The 20,165-nt window shown below is 51.2% G+C and overlaps 1 protein-coding gene across 5 annotated transcripts in view; it reads right to left on the reverse strand.

Moving 5' to 3' along the window:
• The window catches only part of CREB3L1 (cAMP responsive element binding protein 3 like 1), a 48,073-nt gene that overhangs the window by 4,698 nt on the left and 23,210 nt on the right, over positions 1–20,165 (reverse strand). For 3 of the 5 annotated variants that reach the window (XM_075426643.1, XM_075426640.1, XM_075426644.1), the window contains exons 2-9: positions 18,564–18,792; positions 13,635–13,795; positions 11,328–11,406; positions 10,242–10,402; positions 9,485–9,634; positions 8,618–8,676; positions 6,847–6,915; positions 4,340–4,439 (exon numbers count right to left, since the gene is read on the reverse strand). In XM_075426643.1, coding sequence (XP_075282758.1) covers positions 4,340–4,439; positions 6,847–6,915; positions 8,618–8,676; positions 9,485–9,634; positions 10,242–10,402; positions 11,328–11,406; positions 13,635–13,795; positions 18,564–18,792 — 1,008 coding nt within the window. Of the gene's footprint in view, positions 1–4,339; positions 4,440–6,846; positions 6,916–8,617; positions 8,677–9,484; positions 9,635–10,241; positions 10,403–11,327; positions 11,407–13,634; positions 13,796–18,563; positions 18,793–19,851; positions 20,134–20,165 lie in introns of those variants that run through there. The other 2 variants (XM_075426645.1, XM_075426642.1) reach the window with 2 other exon arrangements.

The raw sequence follows: 20,165 nt of genomic DNA on the forward strand, positions 1-20,165 counted from the left end.
GTCCTGTCACTGGGCACCACTGAAAAGAGCTTGGCCCCGTCCTCCTGACACCCACCCTTCAGATATTTATAAGCATATATTAGGTCCCCTCGCAGCCTTCTCTTCTTCAGGCTGAACAAGCCCAGCTCCCTCAGCCTTTCCTCGTAGGAGAGACGCTCCAGTCCCCTCACCATCCTCGTACTCCAGATGGGGCCTCACTAGGGCAGTGTAGAGGGGAAGGAGAACCTCCCTCGACCTGCTGGCCACACTCCTCTTAATGCACCCCAGGATGCCATTGGCCTTCTTGGCAGCCAGGGCACACTGCTGGCTCATGGTCAACCTGTCGTCCACCAGGACACCCAGGTCCCTCTCCACAGAGCTGCTCTCCAGCAGGTCCGCCCCAAGCCTGTACTGGTGCATGGGGTTGTTCCTCCCCAGGTGCAGGACCCTGCACTTGTCCTTGTTCAACTTCATCAGGTTCCTCTCTGCCCAACTTTCCAGCCTGTCCAGGTCATGCTGAATGGCAGCACAGCCTTCTGGTGTATCTACCACTCCTCCCAGTCTGGTGTCATCAGCAAACTTGCTGAGGTTACATTCTAACTCTTCATCCAGGTCACTAATGAAGAAGTTGAACAAGACTGGGCCCAGTACTGACCCCTGGGGGACACCACTAGTTACAGGCCTCCAACTAGACTCCGTGCCGCTGATGACAACCCTCTGAGTTCTGCCATTCAGCCAGGTCTCAATCCACCTCACTGACCACTCATCCAGCCCACACTTCCTCAGCTTCCCTAGGAGGATGTTATGGGAGACAGTGTCAAAAGCCTTGCTGAAGTCTAGGTAGACAACATCCACAGCTCTCCCCTCACCTACCCAGCCGGTCATGCCATCGTAGAAAGCTATCAGATTGGTCAAGCATGATTTCCTCTTGGTGAATCCATGCTGACTATTCCTGATAACCTTCTTTTCCTCCACTTGCTTGATGATGACCTCCAGGATGAGCTGCTCCATCACCTTTCCCGGGGTGGAGGTGAGGCTGACCGGCCTGTAGTTCCCTGGGTCCTCCTTCTTGCCCTTTTTGAAGACTGGAGTGACATTGGCCTTTCTCCAGTCCTCAGGCACCTCTCCTGTCCTCCAGGACCTCTCAAAGATGATGGAGAGTGGCTCAGCAATGACATGCGCCAGCTCCCTCAGCACTCGTGGGTGCATTCCATCGGGGCCCATGGATGTGTGTCAATTGCTTGACTGATTTTCAGAATAGCCACCTATTTCGGAATAGCCGTGCCTAAGTAACAAACAGAAGCTCATACATCAAGGTATTTTTGACCGCTGGTGGATTCCAGGAGATGTGGAAGATCAAATAATAGCATGGAGATACTACAGTATGTAAAGAGGTATTTTAATTGTCCAGACTCTCCACGGCTGGCTTTAAATTAAGGAAATTAAATGTGGACAGCATAGACACTGTCTAAGTACATCATATCAGGCACACAAGGCATTTAGAACCCTTATTGGACAAAAACAGGGGAAAAAATAAATTCTGTATAGATGTTGCTTGGAATTATCACAGACAAACACACAATTTCCAGAAAGGGGAGCCAGCCCTGTGCAGCCTGTTCTTCTCTGCTAAAATGAAACAGGCTTTATGGGCTGGGAAAGAGCAGTATACTTAACATCTTGCTTTAAAATGGCTTTCAGCTAGGGCTTTGCAAATGAGCATTGGTTTTACTCTGCTTTGTTTCAGGTTAGCTCTGATTAACTCTCTGATAAAGTTCCAGTTGAAACTCTGTAACACTTCATAACAACAGCTCTTGGTTTGACTCTGAGTACCATTCATCTCACAACTTTTGACCATATCACCATTTTGACCTCTTAAAAAGCAAGGGAAACTAAGCTAAAGGAAACTACTGCAAAACCAGCTGAAAAAGTGGAGGCAAAATTAATCAGAAAAAGACATCCTGAGAGCATAGTTATCAGATGGTTCACTGTCAAACTAGGAGGAAGTAGCAGATGGAGTAGCAGAGAGATCCGTTACGGCTCTGGCAAGATTCAACATTTTTAAGATTGACTTGGATGATGGACTGTATCAAATCTGCAGATGGGAGAGCCTACAAGCAGACTGGCTTTTGGTCAGGATTCAAATTCAGAATGATCTTGACCATAGGGAGAAGCGGTCCAAGAGAACAGCAGGCAGATCAACACAGACAAACGCCGAGACCTGCTGAGACCTGCAGGGTGGAAGGACTGATCAACAGGGGAAACACGTCAGTGACTACCTGGCCAGGCAGCTGTTCTACAGAAGAAGATCTAGGAAAATGGACAGCAATGTGAGCACAGGTCAGTGTCACTTTGCAAAGGGCAAATAGCCCGGGCAGTATGAACAGGCTTTCTGGCTGGTGCCCTGGCTCTGTACCAGCCTTCAGGTGGAATACGGTGTCCAGCTTTGGGCCTTGTACTTCCGAAAAAATGCAGGGCGATCAGAGAAAGTCTGTAAGAGAGCTCTGGGAACAAGTAGTGATTTAGTAACTCGGCCTGCAAGGGAAGAATGAAGAAATGGTGGTGATTTCGCAGAGCAAACTGAAGGGAGTTGCTCAAAAGCAATAGTTTTCAAATATATAAAATGCAGCTGCAGAAAGGGAGGATAGACTGATCTTGCTTACAGTGGGAAGAAGAAGTTGTAATAGGCTTATGCTGTTGCAAGGAAGATTGAGATGAGATAGTGAGAAAGCTTTATCTGGTAAAGATAACGAAGCGCAGGAATGGTCTGACTGAGGAGGCTGAGGACTGCTCATCATTAGACGCCTTCAAGAACTGGCTGGACAAACATCCAGCAGGAATGAGGCAGGGCTAAAAAAGAAGGGTACTCTGCTTCACTCCCATGCTGCAAGGCATGATGATTCTACATATCTGTCATGATAAGGAGTGCTGTATTTGAAAATGGAAACTGGGAACTCGGAGGCCTATGAGAAGAACTGGCCAAAGACAGAAGAGTAAATCACAAATTCTTGAAATGCTTCAAAGCTCGGAAGCCTGAGAGAGTTGGTGTGTGGGCTGGGATGCTGTGGAACAAAAGGAGCAGCAAGGAGAGATAAGACATTGCTGGGAAGCTAAATTAGGTATTTTATCAGCCTACAGCACAGGGGATGTGCTGGAAGGCACCTCTCCTAGACTTGCTCATTCCAGGCAGCAGCGATGAAGAACTGCCGGAGCCAGGGGTGCTCTGATGAGCTGCTGCATTAAGGAGAAATGAGTCACTGGGCCCAGCTGGGTCACACCCGAAAATGTGGAAAGAACTCGGGAATGAAGCCACAGAGCAGCCAACAGAAAAGACAGTTAGTCGTTAAAATTTGGTCTGACATGGGGGCAGCAAAGAGTAGCAAAAGTTTGAGCAGATTTTGAAAGGATAAAGTGCTGAAGATTACAGAGCAGGGGCTCTGGAACCAGGGAACCTGATTGAACCAAGAGCAAAAAAAAGCCTCTCAGGACACTAAGAGTGCTGAGAAAGTGGGGCAAGCACCTCACCATCTGTTTGTGTTTCATGACTGTTAACAGTACAGAAGTGATAATTAGATACGGATAACTAACTTTGACAAATTTGTCTCAAGCAGCTACTACGACAATCCTGCAAAGACATCACAGGGCTGAAGGTTTTATATTTTTATCATGGATCAGAAACTTTCCCTCTCGCAAAAAACGAGATGAAGAATAAGCAATTGACTCTATGGCCACATGCTGGCATGCCCCAAAGCTCCACAGTGAAGACAATATTGCTTAATCATGATCCTCCACCATGAGAAACAAGAGGAAAACAGGGATTGCTACAACCAGCAGAAAACCCCAAATCATTTTGGTTAGTCAAAAGGCCAAATGAAGAGAAGTCCAGCTGGATTTAACAAAGCCTGATGTGCTTGCCTATAGCAAGAACAGATGCCATTTCTTCCTGATAAACACAAGGTGTAATGCCCACCGGGAGGAATTCTTGAACTGTTTGTCTGCCCTGCTGAGCTAAACATTAAGCATTACCAACTCAGCGAAAGAAAACTCTACCCATTACGATGGAAGTTCATTGAAGATTTTTGCTGAATGTCCGATAGCTAATGAAAAGAAAACAAAGTGCCGTTTTGCCCAAAGAACAATACAGTGAAAGGGCAGGAATTCTTCTAATGCTTTTGCATGAACAACTGACACTACCGATGTATCTCTGTCACAGGGCCCAGTTCTGGTGACTGTAACACAAAAGCAAGAGAGCAGATGTAACTGGCAACAGAGCCGGGCAGCAGGGAAGAGGGCAGAGACAGGCAATCAACAAAGCTGTATGGGGAAGCATGGCCAATAAGGAAAATGGAAATGAAGCTCATACCATTAGGCAGGTCCCAGTCTGTGTGGAAGCCATTTTGTAAGGTCTGGAGACTTTCCCAGCTACCAGAGCCTGCAGCTTCTGTAACTGCTGGAGCAGAGTCCTAGGACAGGAAACAACCCAAATCACAACTTGATAAAGAAGTAACAGCTAGTAAGTGATGCAAGAATACCACTACCCCCTTCATATTTTACCCTGATTTTCCCTTCTTATGAAAACAAACGTCTCCCCCTTGCTGTATCTTGCCCAAGTTCTCTGACCAAACAGGCTTGGGAAGCACGAAACAAAAAAGGGTGAGTTTGAGATATAAAGTGTGCAGGAGCTGTGAGAGATACGGCCCCGAGGTGCCATTACGCTGTAGTAACTCCCTGCAGCACGCTCCCTCAGTCTCCTCACCAGTAGGTCCACCACAACCTTCACTGCAGCTACCCACCATTATGAACGTCCCATTCATTTAGGAGTCCTGGGTGTCTCAAAGCCCAGCCAGTCATCTCCCAAAGCAATGGAGAGGTGAGCTACCAGGAAAATCAGGCTCTGGGATGAGGGCTGAACTTTGTAGTCAGGTCAGACACCAAGCACAGGCCTGCCTGCTCCCACTTCACTCAGACACACGCTTTGCAGCTTGACCTGTGACCTGAACCATATGGTGGAGAGAGAAAGAAAAAACAGTTTTGACCCCCTCCAGCTTCTTCAGTCTTGGCAAAGTCTGCAGAGGGATGTGGGCAAAGCCAAATCTTGAGTTCAGCAACTAATTAATTGTCTGGCTGCCCCAGCTAGAACACGTGCTAAGGTCTCTCTGCCCCATTTAACTAAACACAGGCATCGGCACAGGTAAGCACAGAACAGTGGTAGGTGTGTTACTAAGAGCCACCAAACCCCTCACTGGGCTGGTGAAGAAATCTGGGATGAGGAAGACTACAGAGCACACAGTTCCCAATGGCTGCAAATTACTGAAATGCAGACTACTGAGTGTCTCCCTCTGGGAGCACTGACTGTTTTACACAAATATGTTTGAGCTTTGATAAAATGCCAGGTCCTGGAGCTAGGAGATTGCAGGAGAATCCCAGCTTTATCTCTTTCCAAATCCTCTTCTGCTCCTTGTACATGTGGAGAGAAGCACAGAGCGTCCCACTGGCAGTGCTCAAAACCAAACCCAATTAGAAAGAACACAATGTGTATTTTGAAAAAAAAAATATCTCCTGGCTTTTAGGCCAGTCTCCTGATCTTGCAGGGTGGGGCTCATGCTTTTTCAGCATCAGGGGCTGCCTGCACCCCCAGCCAGGCTGGGCTGCAGGCTCTGCCCCACAGATGAGAGCAGCTGGGCAGCCGTGTCTCCGGCAGGTGGGAGGCTCCGGCCACTCGCACACCTCAGCCAGACCATGCCTGACAGTCCCTGGTCCTGGCATCAGTGGCTGGCCTGGAAGCCGGGGCTACAGCACTCGTGTCGTGGATGGGAGGAAGGAGCGCGGCCGAGCCTCAGGGAGTACTCCATGAGCTGTAGTGGCAGCAGAGGGGTGGGTCGGGGGACTGGCTCTCCGGCTGTGGTTCTCCCCTTCAGTCTGAGCTCGGGATGATAGAAATAGGGCTATAGAAATGAGCTTCCCTCTCACCAGCCCTGCAGCTGACCCTGCCCTTGCTCACACCTATTGCATTCAGTAAGAGGGAGCAGAGCTGGGCCCTTCTCCAGCTCCTGCTGCCCATCCGCACTGCAAGGGTGGGAGTCTTCTTTATTTGCTTCCAGGGAAGCAAATTCCCCTGGTGATCAGTCAGCCAGCTCTGCGTATTAGGAACACAAGCGCTCACCAGATTCTTGCGAGAGGGAGCCAGGGGCCTGCTTTGGCGCTGTGGGAACAGCTTGCCCCTTTCAGGTGAGCAGCAGCAGATGGTAGGGAGATCCTTCAGGCTTGCTTTGCAAGGGGAAGAGGCAGGGCAAGGGCTGCAGTACCACATGCACAGGGAGTTGCTCTGGATTTGGTGGGAGCTGGGATCTCTGCCTTTATTAGAGGAATGGGCTTTCCCTGTATTCACCAAGTCTGTTCATCTCTTTCTCCAGAGAAACCTGAAACAGTCACTTTATGCCCAGGGCCTTGTATTCCTCCAAAGAGCCCAAAACCAGCAACAGTGGGTCTGGGAGCTGGTGCGAGGAGCCTCGCTCAGTGCAGCTGCCCTGGAGATAGCCAGAGGCCCAGAGGGCAATGGGGAGGGCAGCATGAGCCCAAAGGCTTGCAGGGAGGAGGAGGAAGAGATGTGAGCAACGCGCCTTCCCTCCCTCTCCTCGCTGCGGCGCGGCCTGGCTGTCCCAACACAAACATTCCAGGCTCGCTAACCAAACCCAGCTGCCTCGCTGCTGCCACGGGCCAAAAACCAGGGCCTTGCTGAGCAGCGCCCATCCCGCCAGGAGCTGGGGGAGCCTGCCTTTCTCTTCTCACCCCCTTGCCCCAGTGCTCCCCCGGCTCCCCTTCCTGCCCACGCCGCCCCACCCACAGAGGGTCAGCTCTAGCCCCTCTTACCTGTTGGCGTTTTCCAAGGTCTCCACTTTTTTCCAGAGTTCATTGTTTTCTGTCGTGTATGTCTCAACCCTGTGGGATAAAACCCACAGCCGGCTGGTTACAAGGGCCAGGCAGATGAAGCACACGTAGTCCTTGCCCCTCCCCAGGTGCGCAGGCTCAGTGGCCCCATCCATCACCTGAAGGTGTGGTCCTGAAGCCAAATGTCCCTCGCCCATCTGGCTGCGGCCAGCCCCGGCAGCCCAGGATGAGATCTCAGGTGGACAGTTAGGTGCGATGGTTCCCAGTTCAGGCTTTCCCGAGGGCTGGGAGACCAGTAGTGGCTGGTTACGGGCAGGTCAAACCGGGACAGACTCCAGGTTACGCAGGCATGTCCGTCACTTCCAAACCCCGCTAAGCAGCATGGAAAGGGAGCAACCTCCGACCTGTCCCGCTCAGACAGAGGACCCGCCCCGGCAGCGCGCCCGGCCCGTGAAAACCGGCCAGCTGCAAGCGCCGGGCCCGCTCCGGCTGCAGGCAGCGGAGGGCAGCAGCGAGCCGCGGGCTCTGCGGGCCCCGGGGCGCGGATCCCGCCGAACCGGGCTGGCTGTGCCCACACCGGGCTGGCGGCGATGGCGTGGAGCTGGGCGGTGGTGGGCCCCACACAGGTTCTGACAAACCGGCTCTTACGGAAAGCCAAGCGGACCAAAGAATCGTTGCGTAAAAAAAGAAAAAAATCACCGAGTGCAACTTTTGGTTCGCATTTAAAGCTGGCATCGTTCGAAAGGCATCTGTCGCAGCCACACGCCCGCGGAACAATCTGCTGAGTGCGTACGGGCACCGCAGCCTGGACGGGGCCGGCTGGGGGATCTGGGTGTCAGCCTGGGACCCTAGCTGGAGGTGATGTGCTCTGACCCCCCCGGCATACGCCTGCGCGCCGAGGTGCTGCTCATGGGAGGGCATGGGAACGGGAAGGTGCATGGAGCCCTCTGTTTTTGTTCAGCATTACTACGCGCTTAGAGAACATAAACAGCATCGGGCAGAAGAGTTAATGAAGGTTGGGTTTGGGGGCTGTTTTTTTCCATTTTGCGGACCTCAGGTGGTGTTAATCACGGGGAAGAAGATGGTATTTAAACAGAAATGCAAATTTGCACCTGGATACCAGCATTCTTCTTTGCCTGGGAATGCCCGTCAGGGGCTGCTAGTACAGAGGGGACCACAAGATTGGGTCCTCAAGAGTAATTTTCTGCCCTGCCAGTGTCATGTGATGTCACCTTCAGTTTATGCCTGCCATACACACAGGACCTCAGGGTTGCAAGGAGAAAAACAAGGCACGTGCAGGGAACTGTGGAAGGAGAGGGAGTGTGGTGAATAACTGTGATGCAAGGTTTTTCTTCCTATCAAATGCTTGTGTGTCCACCCTGATAGGAAGAGAGGGGGAAAAGCCATGGTTCAGTGCCCTCAGAGGGCCTGCTGCTTACGGGACAGACAAAATAGAAGCAACTTCTAGTGGGGAAACATGACTCTCACCCAAAATCCCACCTTGCTGGCAGCCAGAATGGCCTGTGTTCTGCAGGGGACCAGCCAAACTAAGCAGTTGGAAACACAAGGTTTCTAGAGCAATCTCTATCCTGCAAGAAGATTTCTAGGAGGGAGAGGAGTAGGGGCAGGATCCCAAACCAAACTTCTGTGCAGCCAGCCTTGCAAGCAATTCAGAAACAAAAGCACTAGAAAGGGGCGCTGTGCAGGGACAGGGGTCCTTTTTCAAAGGTAAGACGGAGAAGAAAAAACTTACTTTTTCTCCAGACACTCTACGTATTCTTTCTTCTTTCTGCGACTCTCCTGAGCAGAGATCTGTGAGAGGGACAACCATCAGAGAGGAGTCAGTATCATAAGCCTCCAGACACTTCTTCGTGGCTCCCTCATCTTGTCTGTTCCCTGCACGCACAGCACCCTGAAGGTAAATGGCAAAGTCACATTCTCATCTGCCATTCCCACTGATCTCCAGGCCAAAACTGCGAGGGATGGATGCTGTAAGTATGCAGCCTTCTTTGGCCTGTAGGCCACAACCATTTGTTGCAGTATGCCTGAGCCCCTTGCTGCTGAGAGCATTTTTAGGGTTGCTTTGAACTCCTCTGACTCACATGGGTACGTGCTGTGGCCATCTGGGCAGATTCTGCCCCAGACCACCTCTGAGTCACCGAGTGACTAATTCAGGGTCTCATCATTTCTCTCATGGGATGCTTTCTAATCACATTCTAAAGTCTCACAGCCTCTGCCTGGCTAATGAGCTCTGTGCATCGTCCATCCTGCACCATGCAATGGCTCTTGTTTGCCTGCCCCCACAGCAAGGCCTGCCCAGGCCAGTTTGTCTGATCTGTGATGCCTTAGCTTGTGGACCCCACCGCAGGCCACGCACTCCCAGGTGCTGGGCTGGAAGACACACTCCCCAGATACAGCTGCGTGCACAGCGTTTGTGCAGAGATGCCCCATGGCACCATTTCTGTGGGTTGGAAGGCTCATGCCAATTCAGCAAAGGCAGAATCCCACCTCTTCTGAGCTGCACTGCAGCTGAGGAGGCCAGGGTAACTGGAGCACTGGTCAGCTGAGGGTGCTCTGGAATCATGGGAACTGTATGATTATGGTTATTGTGAACAGTCACCTTGTTCTTGATTTTCCTCCTGACCCTCTTCAGTGCTTTCTCTTCTGCTTTGCTGAGGGGCAGCTTGGTAGGAATGGGGTAGCCCTCAGCAATCAAGGTGCGTTTCTCCTCTTCAGTCAAGAGCAATGGGCCAGAGGTCCCTTGTAACTTCTGAAACACACAGAAAGCAGCCGTCAGCGTCAGCAAGTTCTATCCCAGTGACCTTCCTAAAAGCCTTGCAGAGCAGCTAGGGGCTCAGTACAAATAGGTGCAGGGCAGTTCTCTTTCCTGCTCTCAACCTGATCCTCTGGGCACAGCTTAGCAGCTGCCTTCCTCGTTTATTGGAAGGGCATCTCCTCCTTCATGTGAGGCTGGCTAGACCCTTGCACTGCAGGACCCCACTAAAGAACTTTTGGACGATGGTTAAAACACAGTCCGGTTGTGGGAATTCTCCGTTATTTCCTTGTCTTCCATTAACCTCTGCAGAAAGTCCTCCAGTGCATAGGCCACTTCCCAAAGTATGGGGTGAAAGACAGCACTCGCTAAACCAAAGTAGCTGCTGGTAGGCATTGTGCAAGACTCATTGCGCCTCTCCTCACTCCTGTGAGCACTGCTTTCCCCACACCCCTATGCTAGGACACCGCATTGCCTTGCCAGAGCATTTCAGCTTGGAGACTTTAACAAGGGCAGGATCCCCCACACAAGCATTGGAAAGCCTCCAGCCCCCTCTGAGCACCAAGAAGCCCTGTGTCCCAGTGACGTCCTGCTGCCTGCTTACATGTGGTGCTGTGAGGAGAGGTGAGGAGGAGATGGCAGTAGAAGAGCGAGCAGCAGGTCGAGCTGGGCTGGAGGGAGGCAGGGACCGAGGGCTCTGAGATCCATCGCTGTCACTGCCATGGCTGCTGGGTGGAGTTGGAGGCATCTGCACCAGGTCATCTACTGAGAAATGAGGAGATCAAGTTAATGGCTCTCATGTCAGCCTGTTGGTACAAGCACAAGGAAAAGGCACTGCCAGAACACAGGACTGAAAGGAGAGGATAATGAGTCTCACAAGACAGGGTGGGTCTGAGAACAAGGCTGGACGGAGCACTGCCCAAGACAGACATGAGGCTGACCTCAAATGTGCTAAACTAGGAACTGCAGGAGTCAGAGAGCTGGCAGGGGCTTTGCCAAGACACTGAAGGTATTTACAAAGCAATAAGGTACTCCGGTGTCAACCAAAATGGAGTACAAAGCCCATGATGTTTTGCTCCTTAGCCTGTTCACAAGTACAGGAAGAGACGAGCTCTTCCAAACGCACCACAGGGCTCACACACTTGCCAGCACACTTGATCCAAAGTGACTCTGGTCACTCAGCTGATTGCCAAGCACTTGAAAACTGTCCCCACTTTGTACTGGAGAGCCCTGGGGGCCTTAATGGAGGTGGAAATATGCCTAAGGAATGTCTCTCTGGGGCAGTGGGAGCTCCTATAGTGCTTTCATTTGTGCATCGGCAGATTTTCAGATGCTTGGGTTTCTTTCAAATTAAACTGGATCCTGAATTTCCTGACTTTCAGATGGTTGTTTTTGGATCACACTAATGTCCCTCTGAGGATTTTAAAGGCACTCTTTCACATTTCCAGCTCTGAAGCAGCCTGTTTTGCCTGGGAGTCCCTGTCTGAACAATTTTGTGTGTGGCTGCTGGTCCAGACATTGATCTGAGCTGGAACAGTGCAGCGCTCACTACTCTATTGGTCTGTGCCTCAGGGCTACCTTGAATGCATGGCTCTGCTCTCAGGTGTTGTCTTTGCTCCCTGTAGAGTAATTATCTATATCTGAGTAATATAGAGGGATGTAAGTCAACCAGCAAATTCTATCTTCTTACCTGCAGGTACATTTAGAAACTGGTTCTCCTCTTTGGGTTCAACTTTGATTACAGGTGCTGGAGTCATTTCTATGGGAGTCTGTGGAAAAGAAGCAGAAAGAGCTCTTCAGCACTGTCAGCTGCCCTGCCCAGAGGGCTCCCACCAGTTGTGCTCAGCTGCTGCTCCCCTGCTCTCTGTACTGCCCTATCTCACAGCTCTGCCCCAAAGCAGCCTCCCACCACACATAACAGAAACCAGAGTCCAACCATAAGCCCCTTGAAGTCTGTGTCGCTGGACACACAGAGTGTAAACACATGTTTGCAGAGGAAGAGGCAGTGGCAGATGGGTATGTTGCCAGGCAGTGTACTGAGCACCACCAGAAGGGAGATGACTTTCATCCTTGGCAATTCGTCCCTTGCTAGACCCAGACAGTGCAATTTAAACCAACCTCTGCATTACCATGGGAAGTCCCTCTTTGATCTGCCTTCATTAGAAATGGGAGTACAGAGGTTGTACAGAAACAGAAACAGAACAAACCTCCTGTCCTGCTCACATGATTTTCACCAGGGCCACTGGGGCAGCTGTTTCTAATCGGAGGCGACTGGGAGTTAAATAAAGAGTAGATTTATTCCCGTCTGGGCTATGCTGCCCCTCAGCTCCCTGGCTCACCAGCCCCCATCCAACCATATATAGGCTGGGGGAGTTTTTACGCTAAACAGACACATTGCAAACTTCTCCAGACTGTAAACACAGCTGAGAGAGCACCATGGTATGGCTGCTGAGCACACACAGCAGAGCTTTGAGGGCACAGCAAGTTCAAGCTGTGTAAATAATGGAGGACGTTTGTGCACAGTTTTGGCTGGAAGTTCCCATTTGTTTTGGATGGTTGTTTAAATGGGAAGATGCTCAGCATGAGTGAAAAAAGGAAGTGAACTCCAGAGATGCTCTACTGTTATCTGCTGAGCTGCTACAAGATAGCCAAAGTCTGTGTGAGACTGGTCAGACCTTCCCATCCAACACGGCTGGACTCAAGGCCAGCCAAACTCAACCCCCAGCTTACACCCATGTACCAGTGGCATAAGTGAGCCTTCTTCAGACAAACAGACTTCTTAAGAACTTAGACATGACCAAAAGACTTGGCCCCGTGTTTCTTAGAAATAATACTTCCCGCTGCTCCATAGGAAAAAGCAAGCAGGACCTGAAGAGAGACCTCCATTTCCAGTGAGCGGCTGAGCAAAGTGAGAGGCCATATGATAAGCCCAAGGCCATGAGAAAGACAGTGGCAGAGCAGGGGCCTATACTCACAAGTAGTGGGGTCACTGGCATCACATGAATTGACACTGTTCTCTGAAAAAGGAAAATGAACCAAGAGTGGCTATAGAAATGCTGGCAGATTAGAGGGGACAGGCCTCCATCACATGAAAGCTTAAAAGCCTTTGGATTTTGTGCCAAGGAAACACACTTGTATTTAACCAAGATTGTAAAGCCTCCTGTGCTGGAGAAAATCCTCCTTCCATCGTTTTCTCTGGAAGGATAAACTGTCTTGTAGCTTCACTGCAGGAATCAAGAACACAGTTCTAGCTAGCATCAAGTGTGCCGCTCCTCTGACTGCCATTTCAAGAGGAGAATGACAAGTAATGAAGTATCTGGGCTTTGTATCACCTTCTCCTGTCTAAATCACCCAGCAGGACCCTGCAGTCACATGGCTGGGTCTGCATCACCAGCAGTGCCCCTGTGTGAGAGCCCGAGTTCCTGACGGATCTTAGATCCTGGCACTGGTGAGGCCGCACCTCGACTACTGTGTTCAGTTTTGGGCCCCTCAGTACAAGAAGGTCATTGACGTGCTGGAGCGTGTCCAGAGAAGGGCAACGAGGCTGGTGAGGGGTCTAGAGAACAAGTCTTACGAGGAGCGGCTGAGGGAGCTGGGGCTGTTCAGTCTGGAGAAAAGGAGGCTGAGGGAGACCTTATCGCTCTCTACAACTACCTGAAAGGAGGCTGTAGTGAGGCAGGTGTTGGTCTCTTCTCCCAAGTAACTAGCGATAGGATGAGAGGAAATGGCTTCAAGTTGCGCCAGGGGAAGTTTAGATTGGATATTAGGAAAAAATTGTTTACTGAAAGAGTGGTCAAGCATTGGAACAGGCTGCCCAGGGAAGTGGTAGAGTCACCATCCCTGGAGGTGTTCAAAAAACGTGTAGATATGGCACTTTGGGACACGGTTTAGTAGTCATGGTGGTGTTGGGTTGACGGTTGGACGTAATGATCTTAGAGGTCTTTTCCAACCTTAAAGATTCTACGGTTCTATGATTTCTATGATTAGATGGGCTCACCTCCTCGGGGACTGGCAGTCTCTGCAGAGGGTTGAGGTTCAGCACTGGTATGGAGCTGGCAGCTAGCTGGGACTCAGGCAGGTCTAGAGCCAGGTTCTGTTCCTGTTTCACCATGATGGAGCAGAGCTTGGGCCCCAGCGACCACACTCCATTCTCCAGCTCTGAAACATGCACAACGTGAGAGTCAAACTCCAGCAAGAACAGGACAAGAAAAAAAAAAGCCATGCAGACAGCTTCCCCCCAGCTGGGAAGGCTGCCTTTCCAAGTTTAGCGCTGTCACCACACAAGCTTGTGCAGGCCCACAACACAGAGTACAAAAGGGAATGAACCCCCAGTGTGCAGGGAGCAGACAGGACAGAGCTAGAGGGATTGTGTCTCTGCTCTGCTCTGCTCTGACTGTGCAGCCGGAGTGCTGGAGGACAGCTGCGGGGTTTCTTCCCTCAATGGTGTCTCGGTCTCATCCTCTGGAGCTTATTTATATTTAGAGCTCAATGAGAGGAGGATGCTGGGCCGTTGCTCCTTAGGCAGCACGGCCAGCATCACAGAGCTGCCAGGTGTGTCACCAAGAACAGCACTAGAGAGCTGGTGAGAGGGCAAGCACGATGACAGTGAAAGGCTGACAGTGCTGCTTTGGCCTCCTGCCAACATTGTGCCAAGTACCAGAGCTTTGTTGCACAACAGGCAAGGAGGAAGGTTCATTTCCGTGGAAGGAAGTCCAATGTGGCACCTGGTTGTGAGGCTGCTCCCACGGCTGCTCCCCTCAGCCTCACCTCTGAGGCTCCCTCCTCCACCCTGTGCCGCTCTGCTCAGGGGCACTGGTGCCTACGGCCATGCCCCGCTGCCATTGCTGGCACGGACAGAAGCGGCAGTGAGGGAAGGGAAGTGTCTGCAGTGGAGCTGTGTAGGGATGCTCGCCTCACCCCTTGCCTGCTCTGTCCCGTGCACATCAGTGGCGTGAGCCTGGCTGGTCACTGGAAGCAGAGATCACAGGAGCTGGGATTCAGGCAGTGGTGGATAAGCTGTAGCTCAGATGGGAAAAAAAACTGCTAGGCAGGAAAGCTTCCTGGGCTCTGCTCTGAAGTTTTAGTCCCCTCATTGCTCTTCAAACACTTTAGCCTGCCAAAAAGCTACTTCTAGCTGGGCTGAAGCCCGCATCTTGCTCCCTAATCCTCATCCCTTCCCCTTTTTATCTGACAACCAGAAACACATTTGCCTTGACAAAGGACAGATTATTGCTAAGTGTGTCACCAGATAGTGCCCCGGATGGCTCAACATGAGGCCACAGTCAGGCTCACTCCCTGACCCCTCTGCACTGCTCTCTGCATACAGCACTCACAGACCCAGGGGTGTTGCCTAGCTGTCTGCTGCCCAAAGCAGCTCTGCCGTGCAGGTCTCAGTCTGAGAGATGTCCTGCCAAGAGGAGAGGGGGAGAAAGGTCCTTCTCAGATCCAGAAAACCCTGCACAAAGCAGAGTACAAGCAAGCAGCTGTTCATGTGGGAGCTACCATCTGAACTAAACTTAAAGGTAGCTCAAAATCATCTTTGCTCAACTCAGTCTCTGTTGCCTTCAGGAGAGCACAGGGCAGAATCCTGCCCCTGACTTCCGCCTGGACACAGTGGTGTTAAAGCTTGGGCAAGAGTTATGTCAGTGAACACAATGTTGCCCTTGCCAGTGGAATATGTTGTCTTCCCGCCTTTGGTCTAGCACCTCTTATTTTGCTGCCTAGATAAGTCTAGCAGAGGCTCGTGCGTTCCAGCTCCCTGTGCGACCGAACATCTTCAAGCACAGCCAGGAGTTCCTGTGGCTGCTCCGTGAGTGTATCAGCTGCGTGCGGTGCTCTCAGTGCTGCTGGATCGCTTGCTAGAGCTTCCCACAATGCAGCGAGGCCAACGTCGTCAGGCAGCGTCTCAGGCAGGGGTGCACTGCACAGCCGTGACAACGGAGAGGCTGCCGAGCAGACAGACTGAACGGCGACTTCTCTGTCCTGCTAAGGACACCAAACACACAGCTGGTAGTGAAGACCCAGTGACCCCTGGTATGCAGACAAGCCCGTTCTGATGGAAGGAGACAAGGTGTTACACAGCCACCAGTATTTGCAGCCAGAAAACTTGGACTGACTTCTTCTGCCTGTCACAGAGATGAGGGACCTTGAGAGGTCTTCCAGTCTATCCCACTGCTCTGGGCAAGTTCAACTAAACCTGTGTCAGTTCTGACAGATGGTTGTCTGACTTGATCTTATCCCCGTTCAAAGTGATGAAGAGTCCACAGCTTCCCCCACTGGAGCTCTTCTACAGTTTCACTATGCCCACTATGGGAAAGTTTTGCCTACTGGCTAATCAGAAGTTCCCTTACTGTGATTTTAAGCCTCATCTTCCTCATCCTCCCTTTCTGTTGCAAAGCTCTGCATTTCTCTTTTTCTCAGAGACGTGGGGCCTCCTCTGTCTGGGAGGGCTGCTGCTGAGGCAAGTTACTAGACAAGGGAGAGCGGACCACCAAGGGCTCTCCCCGTTCAGACTTCACTCAGGGAGAGGGCAGCCCCCAGTACTGTCAGTCCAGACAGTCTAAGGAGCAGACACCCAAATAAGTACGCGCTGTCCTCCCATTTCCTGTCTACATTCTGGCCCTGCTTTCTTTCCCACCCTTGGATATCTATCTGGGGAGCAACTGGGTTACAGGATCAGAACCACATAAGCCATCAGAGGGTCAACGAGGAACTGAGGAGAAGGCATTTTGTCTGGACACATCTATCTTCTACTGCCTCAGAGGCCATTTCAGAGGTATGGCCAGTCTGTACCCACTGCAGAAATCACTGTATGTTGCTGGGTGAGGCATGCCAGGAAGCTCATCCTCTGCTCTAGATACCCAGTATATAATGGGAACAAGTATGGCTGAGTGATATCCACAGCTGCCCTGGGTTGAGGAAGTGAGGCAAAGAGCACTGAGGAACCAGGACCTGTACAGGAGTGCGGGCACTAGCCCGAGGCTGGTCCACCACCCGCTGTTCTGCATAACCCTGGCGCCTGACATGGAATCACGCCCTGCAGAACTGAGGGCTGGTACTGAGAACCAAAGCAGCCAGTCTGTATGCGCAAACCATCTGGAAAGCAGACTCCACTGATAAGCAGGGTCACAACGCACCCGGCGGCTTGCCCTAGCTGACCTCTGTTAGTGGGAACCATGTGGAAAGGGGCAGGATTTGGAAGTGTTTTGGAGTTCTGCAGAAAAGCTGGGAGAAAGCTGATAAATAGCAAGCCTCAGCCAGCTCCAAGCCTAGACAGAGCCTGGGCATTCCCGAGGAGCTCTGCAGATCAAGCAGAGCTTGCTTAATGTTAAAGAAAAGCCATTCCTGGGTAATTAATTTGAAGTGAATGTCTAAAAGGACTGAGACTGGATGGAGCTGTGCCAAAAGGACTGCACAGTGTTGCAAATACTGGACCTGACTCAGGGCTACAGTGGAATATGATTCACATTCAATTACGAGCCAAGATAGCCCTGGAAAGATGAGTTGAATTATCCCACTGCAGGACTGAGTGCACAGATACCCCTATACCTGCCACATTAACACTAGGCCTTACTCCCTGTATAGAGCTGATCTGCGCTCTCAGAGAGCAAGTGCCAGGTCCACCTGAAGCTCTCCTGGGTTATGCACTGTACACCCTGTGCTGGCCTCTGCCCAAGCATCAGTGTGACACTCCATTCAGCAGAGTCCTGGTCTTGCCTCGGAGACACTGCAGCTGAAGCAGGGGCATGTCCAGACAAAGGAGAGGAGCAGAACTGGCGACAAGTGTCTCAGAGAGGAGTTCCTGAGGTAGCTTCATGCAGGCAGACTTTTTTCACTGCTTTCTACAAACTCATGCTTTTTGCTTCTCTCATTCCCAAGCCTCATCTCCTCCTATTCATTTGCAGGGACAAAATAAAGCTGTGTTTATGTGCTCATGCTGGGTTGTTTTTTGTAAGTCGCCCAGCTGCCTGTTTGGGCTGAGTGCCCTCCAAGACTATACTGGGGTTAAAGTTAAGGAAAAAGAAATGTAAATGGGAAGTTATTTTGATACTAAGGCAAAGCTTGCTTGGCCTGCCATAAGCCTCTCTCCCAGCACCTCTCTGAGTGGCCCCTAAGGAACATGGCACAGATGTCAGTGCCCTTTGCAGAGACCAAAGAGGCAGTGGAGGCCAGCTCCTCTCCTCCTGCCTTGGCGTTTTTACCAGAGACCTGGGATCATTCCTGGCCATGAGAGGGAAGCCTCTGTCCCGGGTCTCACTTTTGCGCAAAGGAATGGCTTTCTTCTGTGTATACTGAGCCTGTGCCACTGCTTTTTCAGGCAGCCTGGTGTCCATCAGCTGTTGGGACACCCACACAGTCCCGCAAATTACAGGACTCTCTGCAAGGACGGCTCTAAAAATATCCAGCCATCATAAATTATCCTGAAATGAATTGTTTTAAAAATAGCTTTTGAAATGACTGTTCCTCTCTGTCTCCTGTTAAAATATCTGCTGGTAAAGAAGCCACTTAGCTTTCCACATGTACCAGCACTGGTTGCAGCCAGAGACTCATGCTTCCTATATTCAAGCCAAAACCCTCCTGCCCGATGCCAAAACAGACCTGGATGTAAGGGCATCCACACCCAGGCCTGCAGGGTCCTAAAGAGACATTCCCTATTGCTTGCCAGAAGCTGGCAGCACACTGAACCACAACCAGTTATCATCCTCGTAAATAACAGTTAGACCGGCAAAGGAGCAATGTGACTCTCCGAGCACAAACTGAAGGAAAAAATGTGGGCTGTATTTGACAACGGCAGATCAGATTCTTCCCTGGATTAGCCATGCGCAATCCCAAGGAATGGCCAGTTTGTCCTTATACATGGAAGCCAGCCAGAGCTTCTGCTAACAGATGTGCCCGAAGCTGTGCAGCGTGCACGTCTCATGCTCACCGTTAGCATTATCTTCAGTCTTGACAGAGACAAGGGGGCTCTGGGGAGCAGAGTCTCCACTGAGGGAGTAGCTGTGCTCTGCCTGGATGCCTGGAGTGGGCGGATCCAGGTCCATGTCCAGCAGTGGGTTCTTCTCAGCCAGTACTGGGTCATCAAAGAAACTGCTGAAGAGGTCATTGGAGAAGTCCTCCATGTTGTCGGAGAAGTGATCCAGGTTCTCTGAGAAATGCTGAGGAAAGGCAAAGGGAGAGAGAGTGTTAGTGTCAACTCCAAGAAGAATCTGAGAGCCTTCCCCTGCTCTGAGAGCCAAACCTCCGCAATAGCCCTTTTTGGATGGGAAAAAGCAGTTCCTATCCCTTGCCTGCATCAGTTTGTTAAAAACACCTTGAAGTAAGATAGAAAGGGCCATAGTGCTGTACATCTTCTCTGCCTGTTTATATACACCACAAACTCTTCTATATTCTCACATCTCCCTCTTCCTCTGTGGGTACATATCTTCAGCTTCCTACCATCATCCCACTGTGACAACGAGCTCAAGAGAGCACAAGGCAAGAAATCCCCGTGATGACAAAATGCAAATATGGCAGCAAACCACGGTCTTCAGCACCTGTCCTTGGTGGCAGACACTTTCTCATGTCGTCTGCCAGCAGCAATAGGCACTCTGATGCCCCAGAGAACATCAACCCAGCTGCTGATTTCTATCAGAGAAAAGAGTTGGATCCACATAACAGGAAGGCCCCCCCCGTTGTATTTAATTTCCTCTGGGATTTCACAGCCCCTCTGTGGACCATATGAGGCTGTCCTCCAGCCAGATAATGCCTGTGAAATTCTGCTCCTCAATGAAGTTTAAACACTGCAGATGGGCTGTTAACAACAAACAATCATTTCACTAATCATTCCAGTAACAGTCAGTAAATCTGGCCAGTGCTGCTGCAGAGCTGGGCTCCTGATGCTACAGGGAACCTGTTTCCTTTGAGCCATATCCTCCTATTCAGAAGTCAAATCACTAACTTTTCCATTTGCTACAACAAAGCATTGGTTGGGCAGGGAGAAAAATGATGGTTGCCAAACACCAGCTGAAAAATTATCCCATTTGTTGGCAGATTGAGGCTTCTGGCTCAGGGAGAGGAAAGAAAAGACAGATACATTCAAGTGACTATATTACACAGACGGAACTGTGCAACTTAAATGAACTGGAGAGAGCTCAGCAGAGTCAGACTGGGTCCCCCCCCGCCTGGAAAAGCATCTGGGTGGGCAGAAAGGCATTGAAAGCAGCATATTGAAATACCAAGAACAACAGGTGTTTTGGTTTGGTGCGGCCGGTAACAAAAGCGCCAGGCGGCGGCCCCTCCCCCCGCCGCGGTGCGGAGGAGACTGGAAAGAAACAGGCAGGAACTGGTGGGTCGGGATAAGGGCAGTTTAACAGAACAGCAAACAGAGGGAACAGCAACAACAACGGTACAGATAAGGAGAACACACGACATGAACCGCACAACCCGCACAGCCCGCCCTCCACAACCGGCGCCGCGCGCTGCCGAGCCGCGCGTGAGTTCCCGCCGCGCCGCACCCCCCACCGGAACCCCGCATGACGGCCCATGGTGC

Source organism: Opisthocomus hoazin, chromosome 7 (assembly GCF_030867145.1).
Source record: "Opisthocomus hoazin isolate bOpiHoa1 chromosome 7, bOpiHoa1.hap1, whole genome shotgun sequence".
NCBI classification, from domain to species: Eukaryota; Metazoa; Chordata; class Aves; order Opisthocomiformes; family Opisthocomidae; genus Opisthocomus; species Opisthocomus hoazin.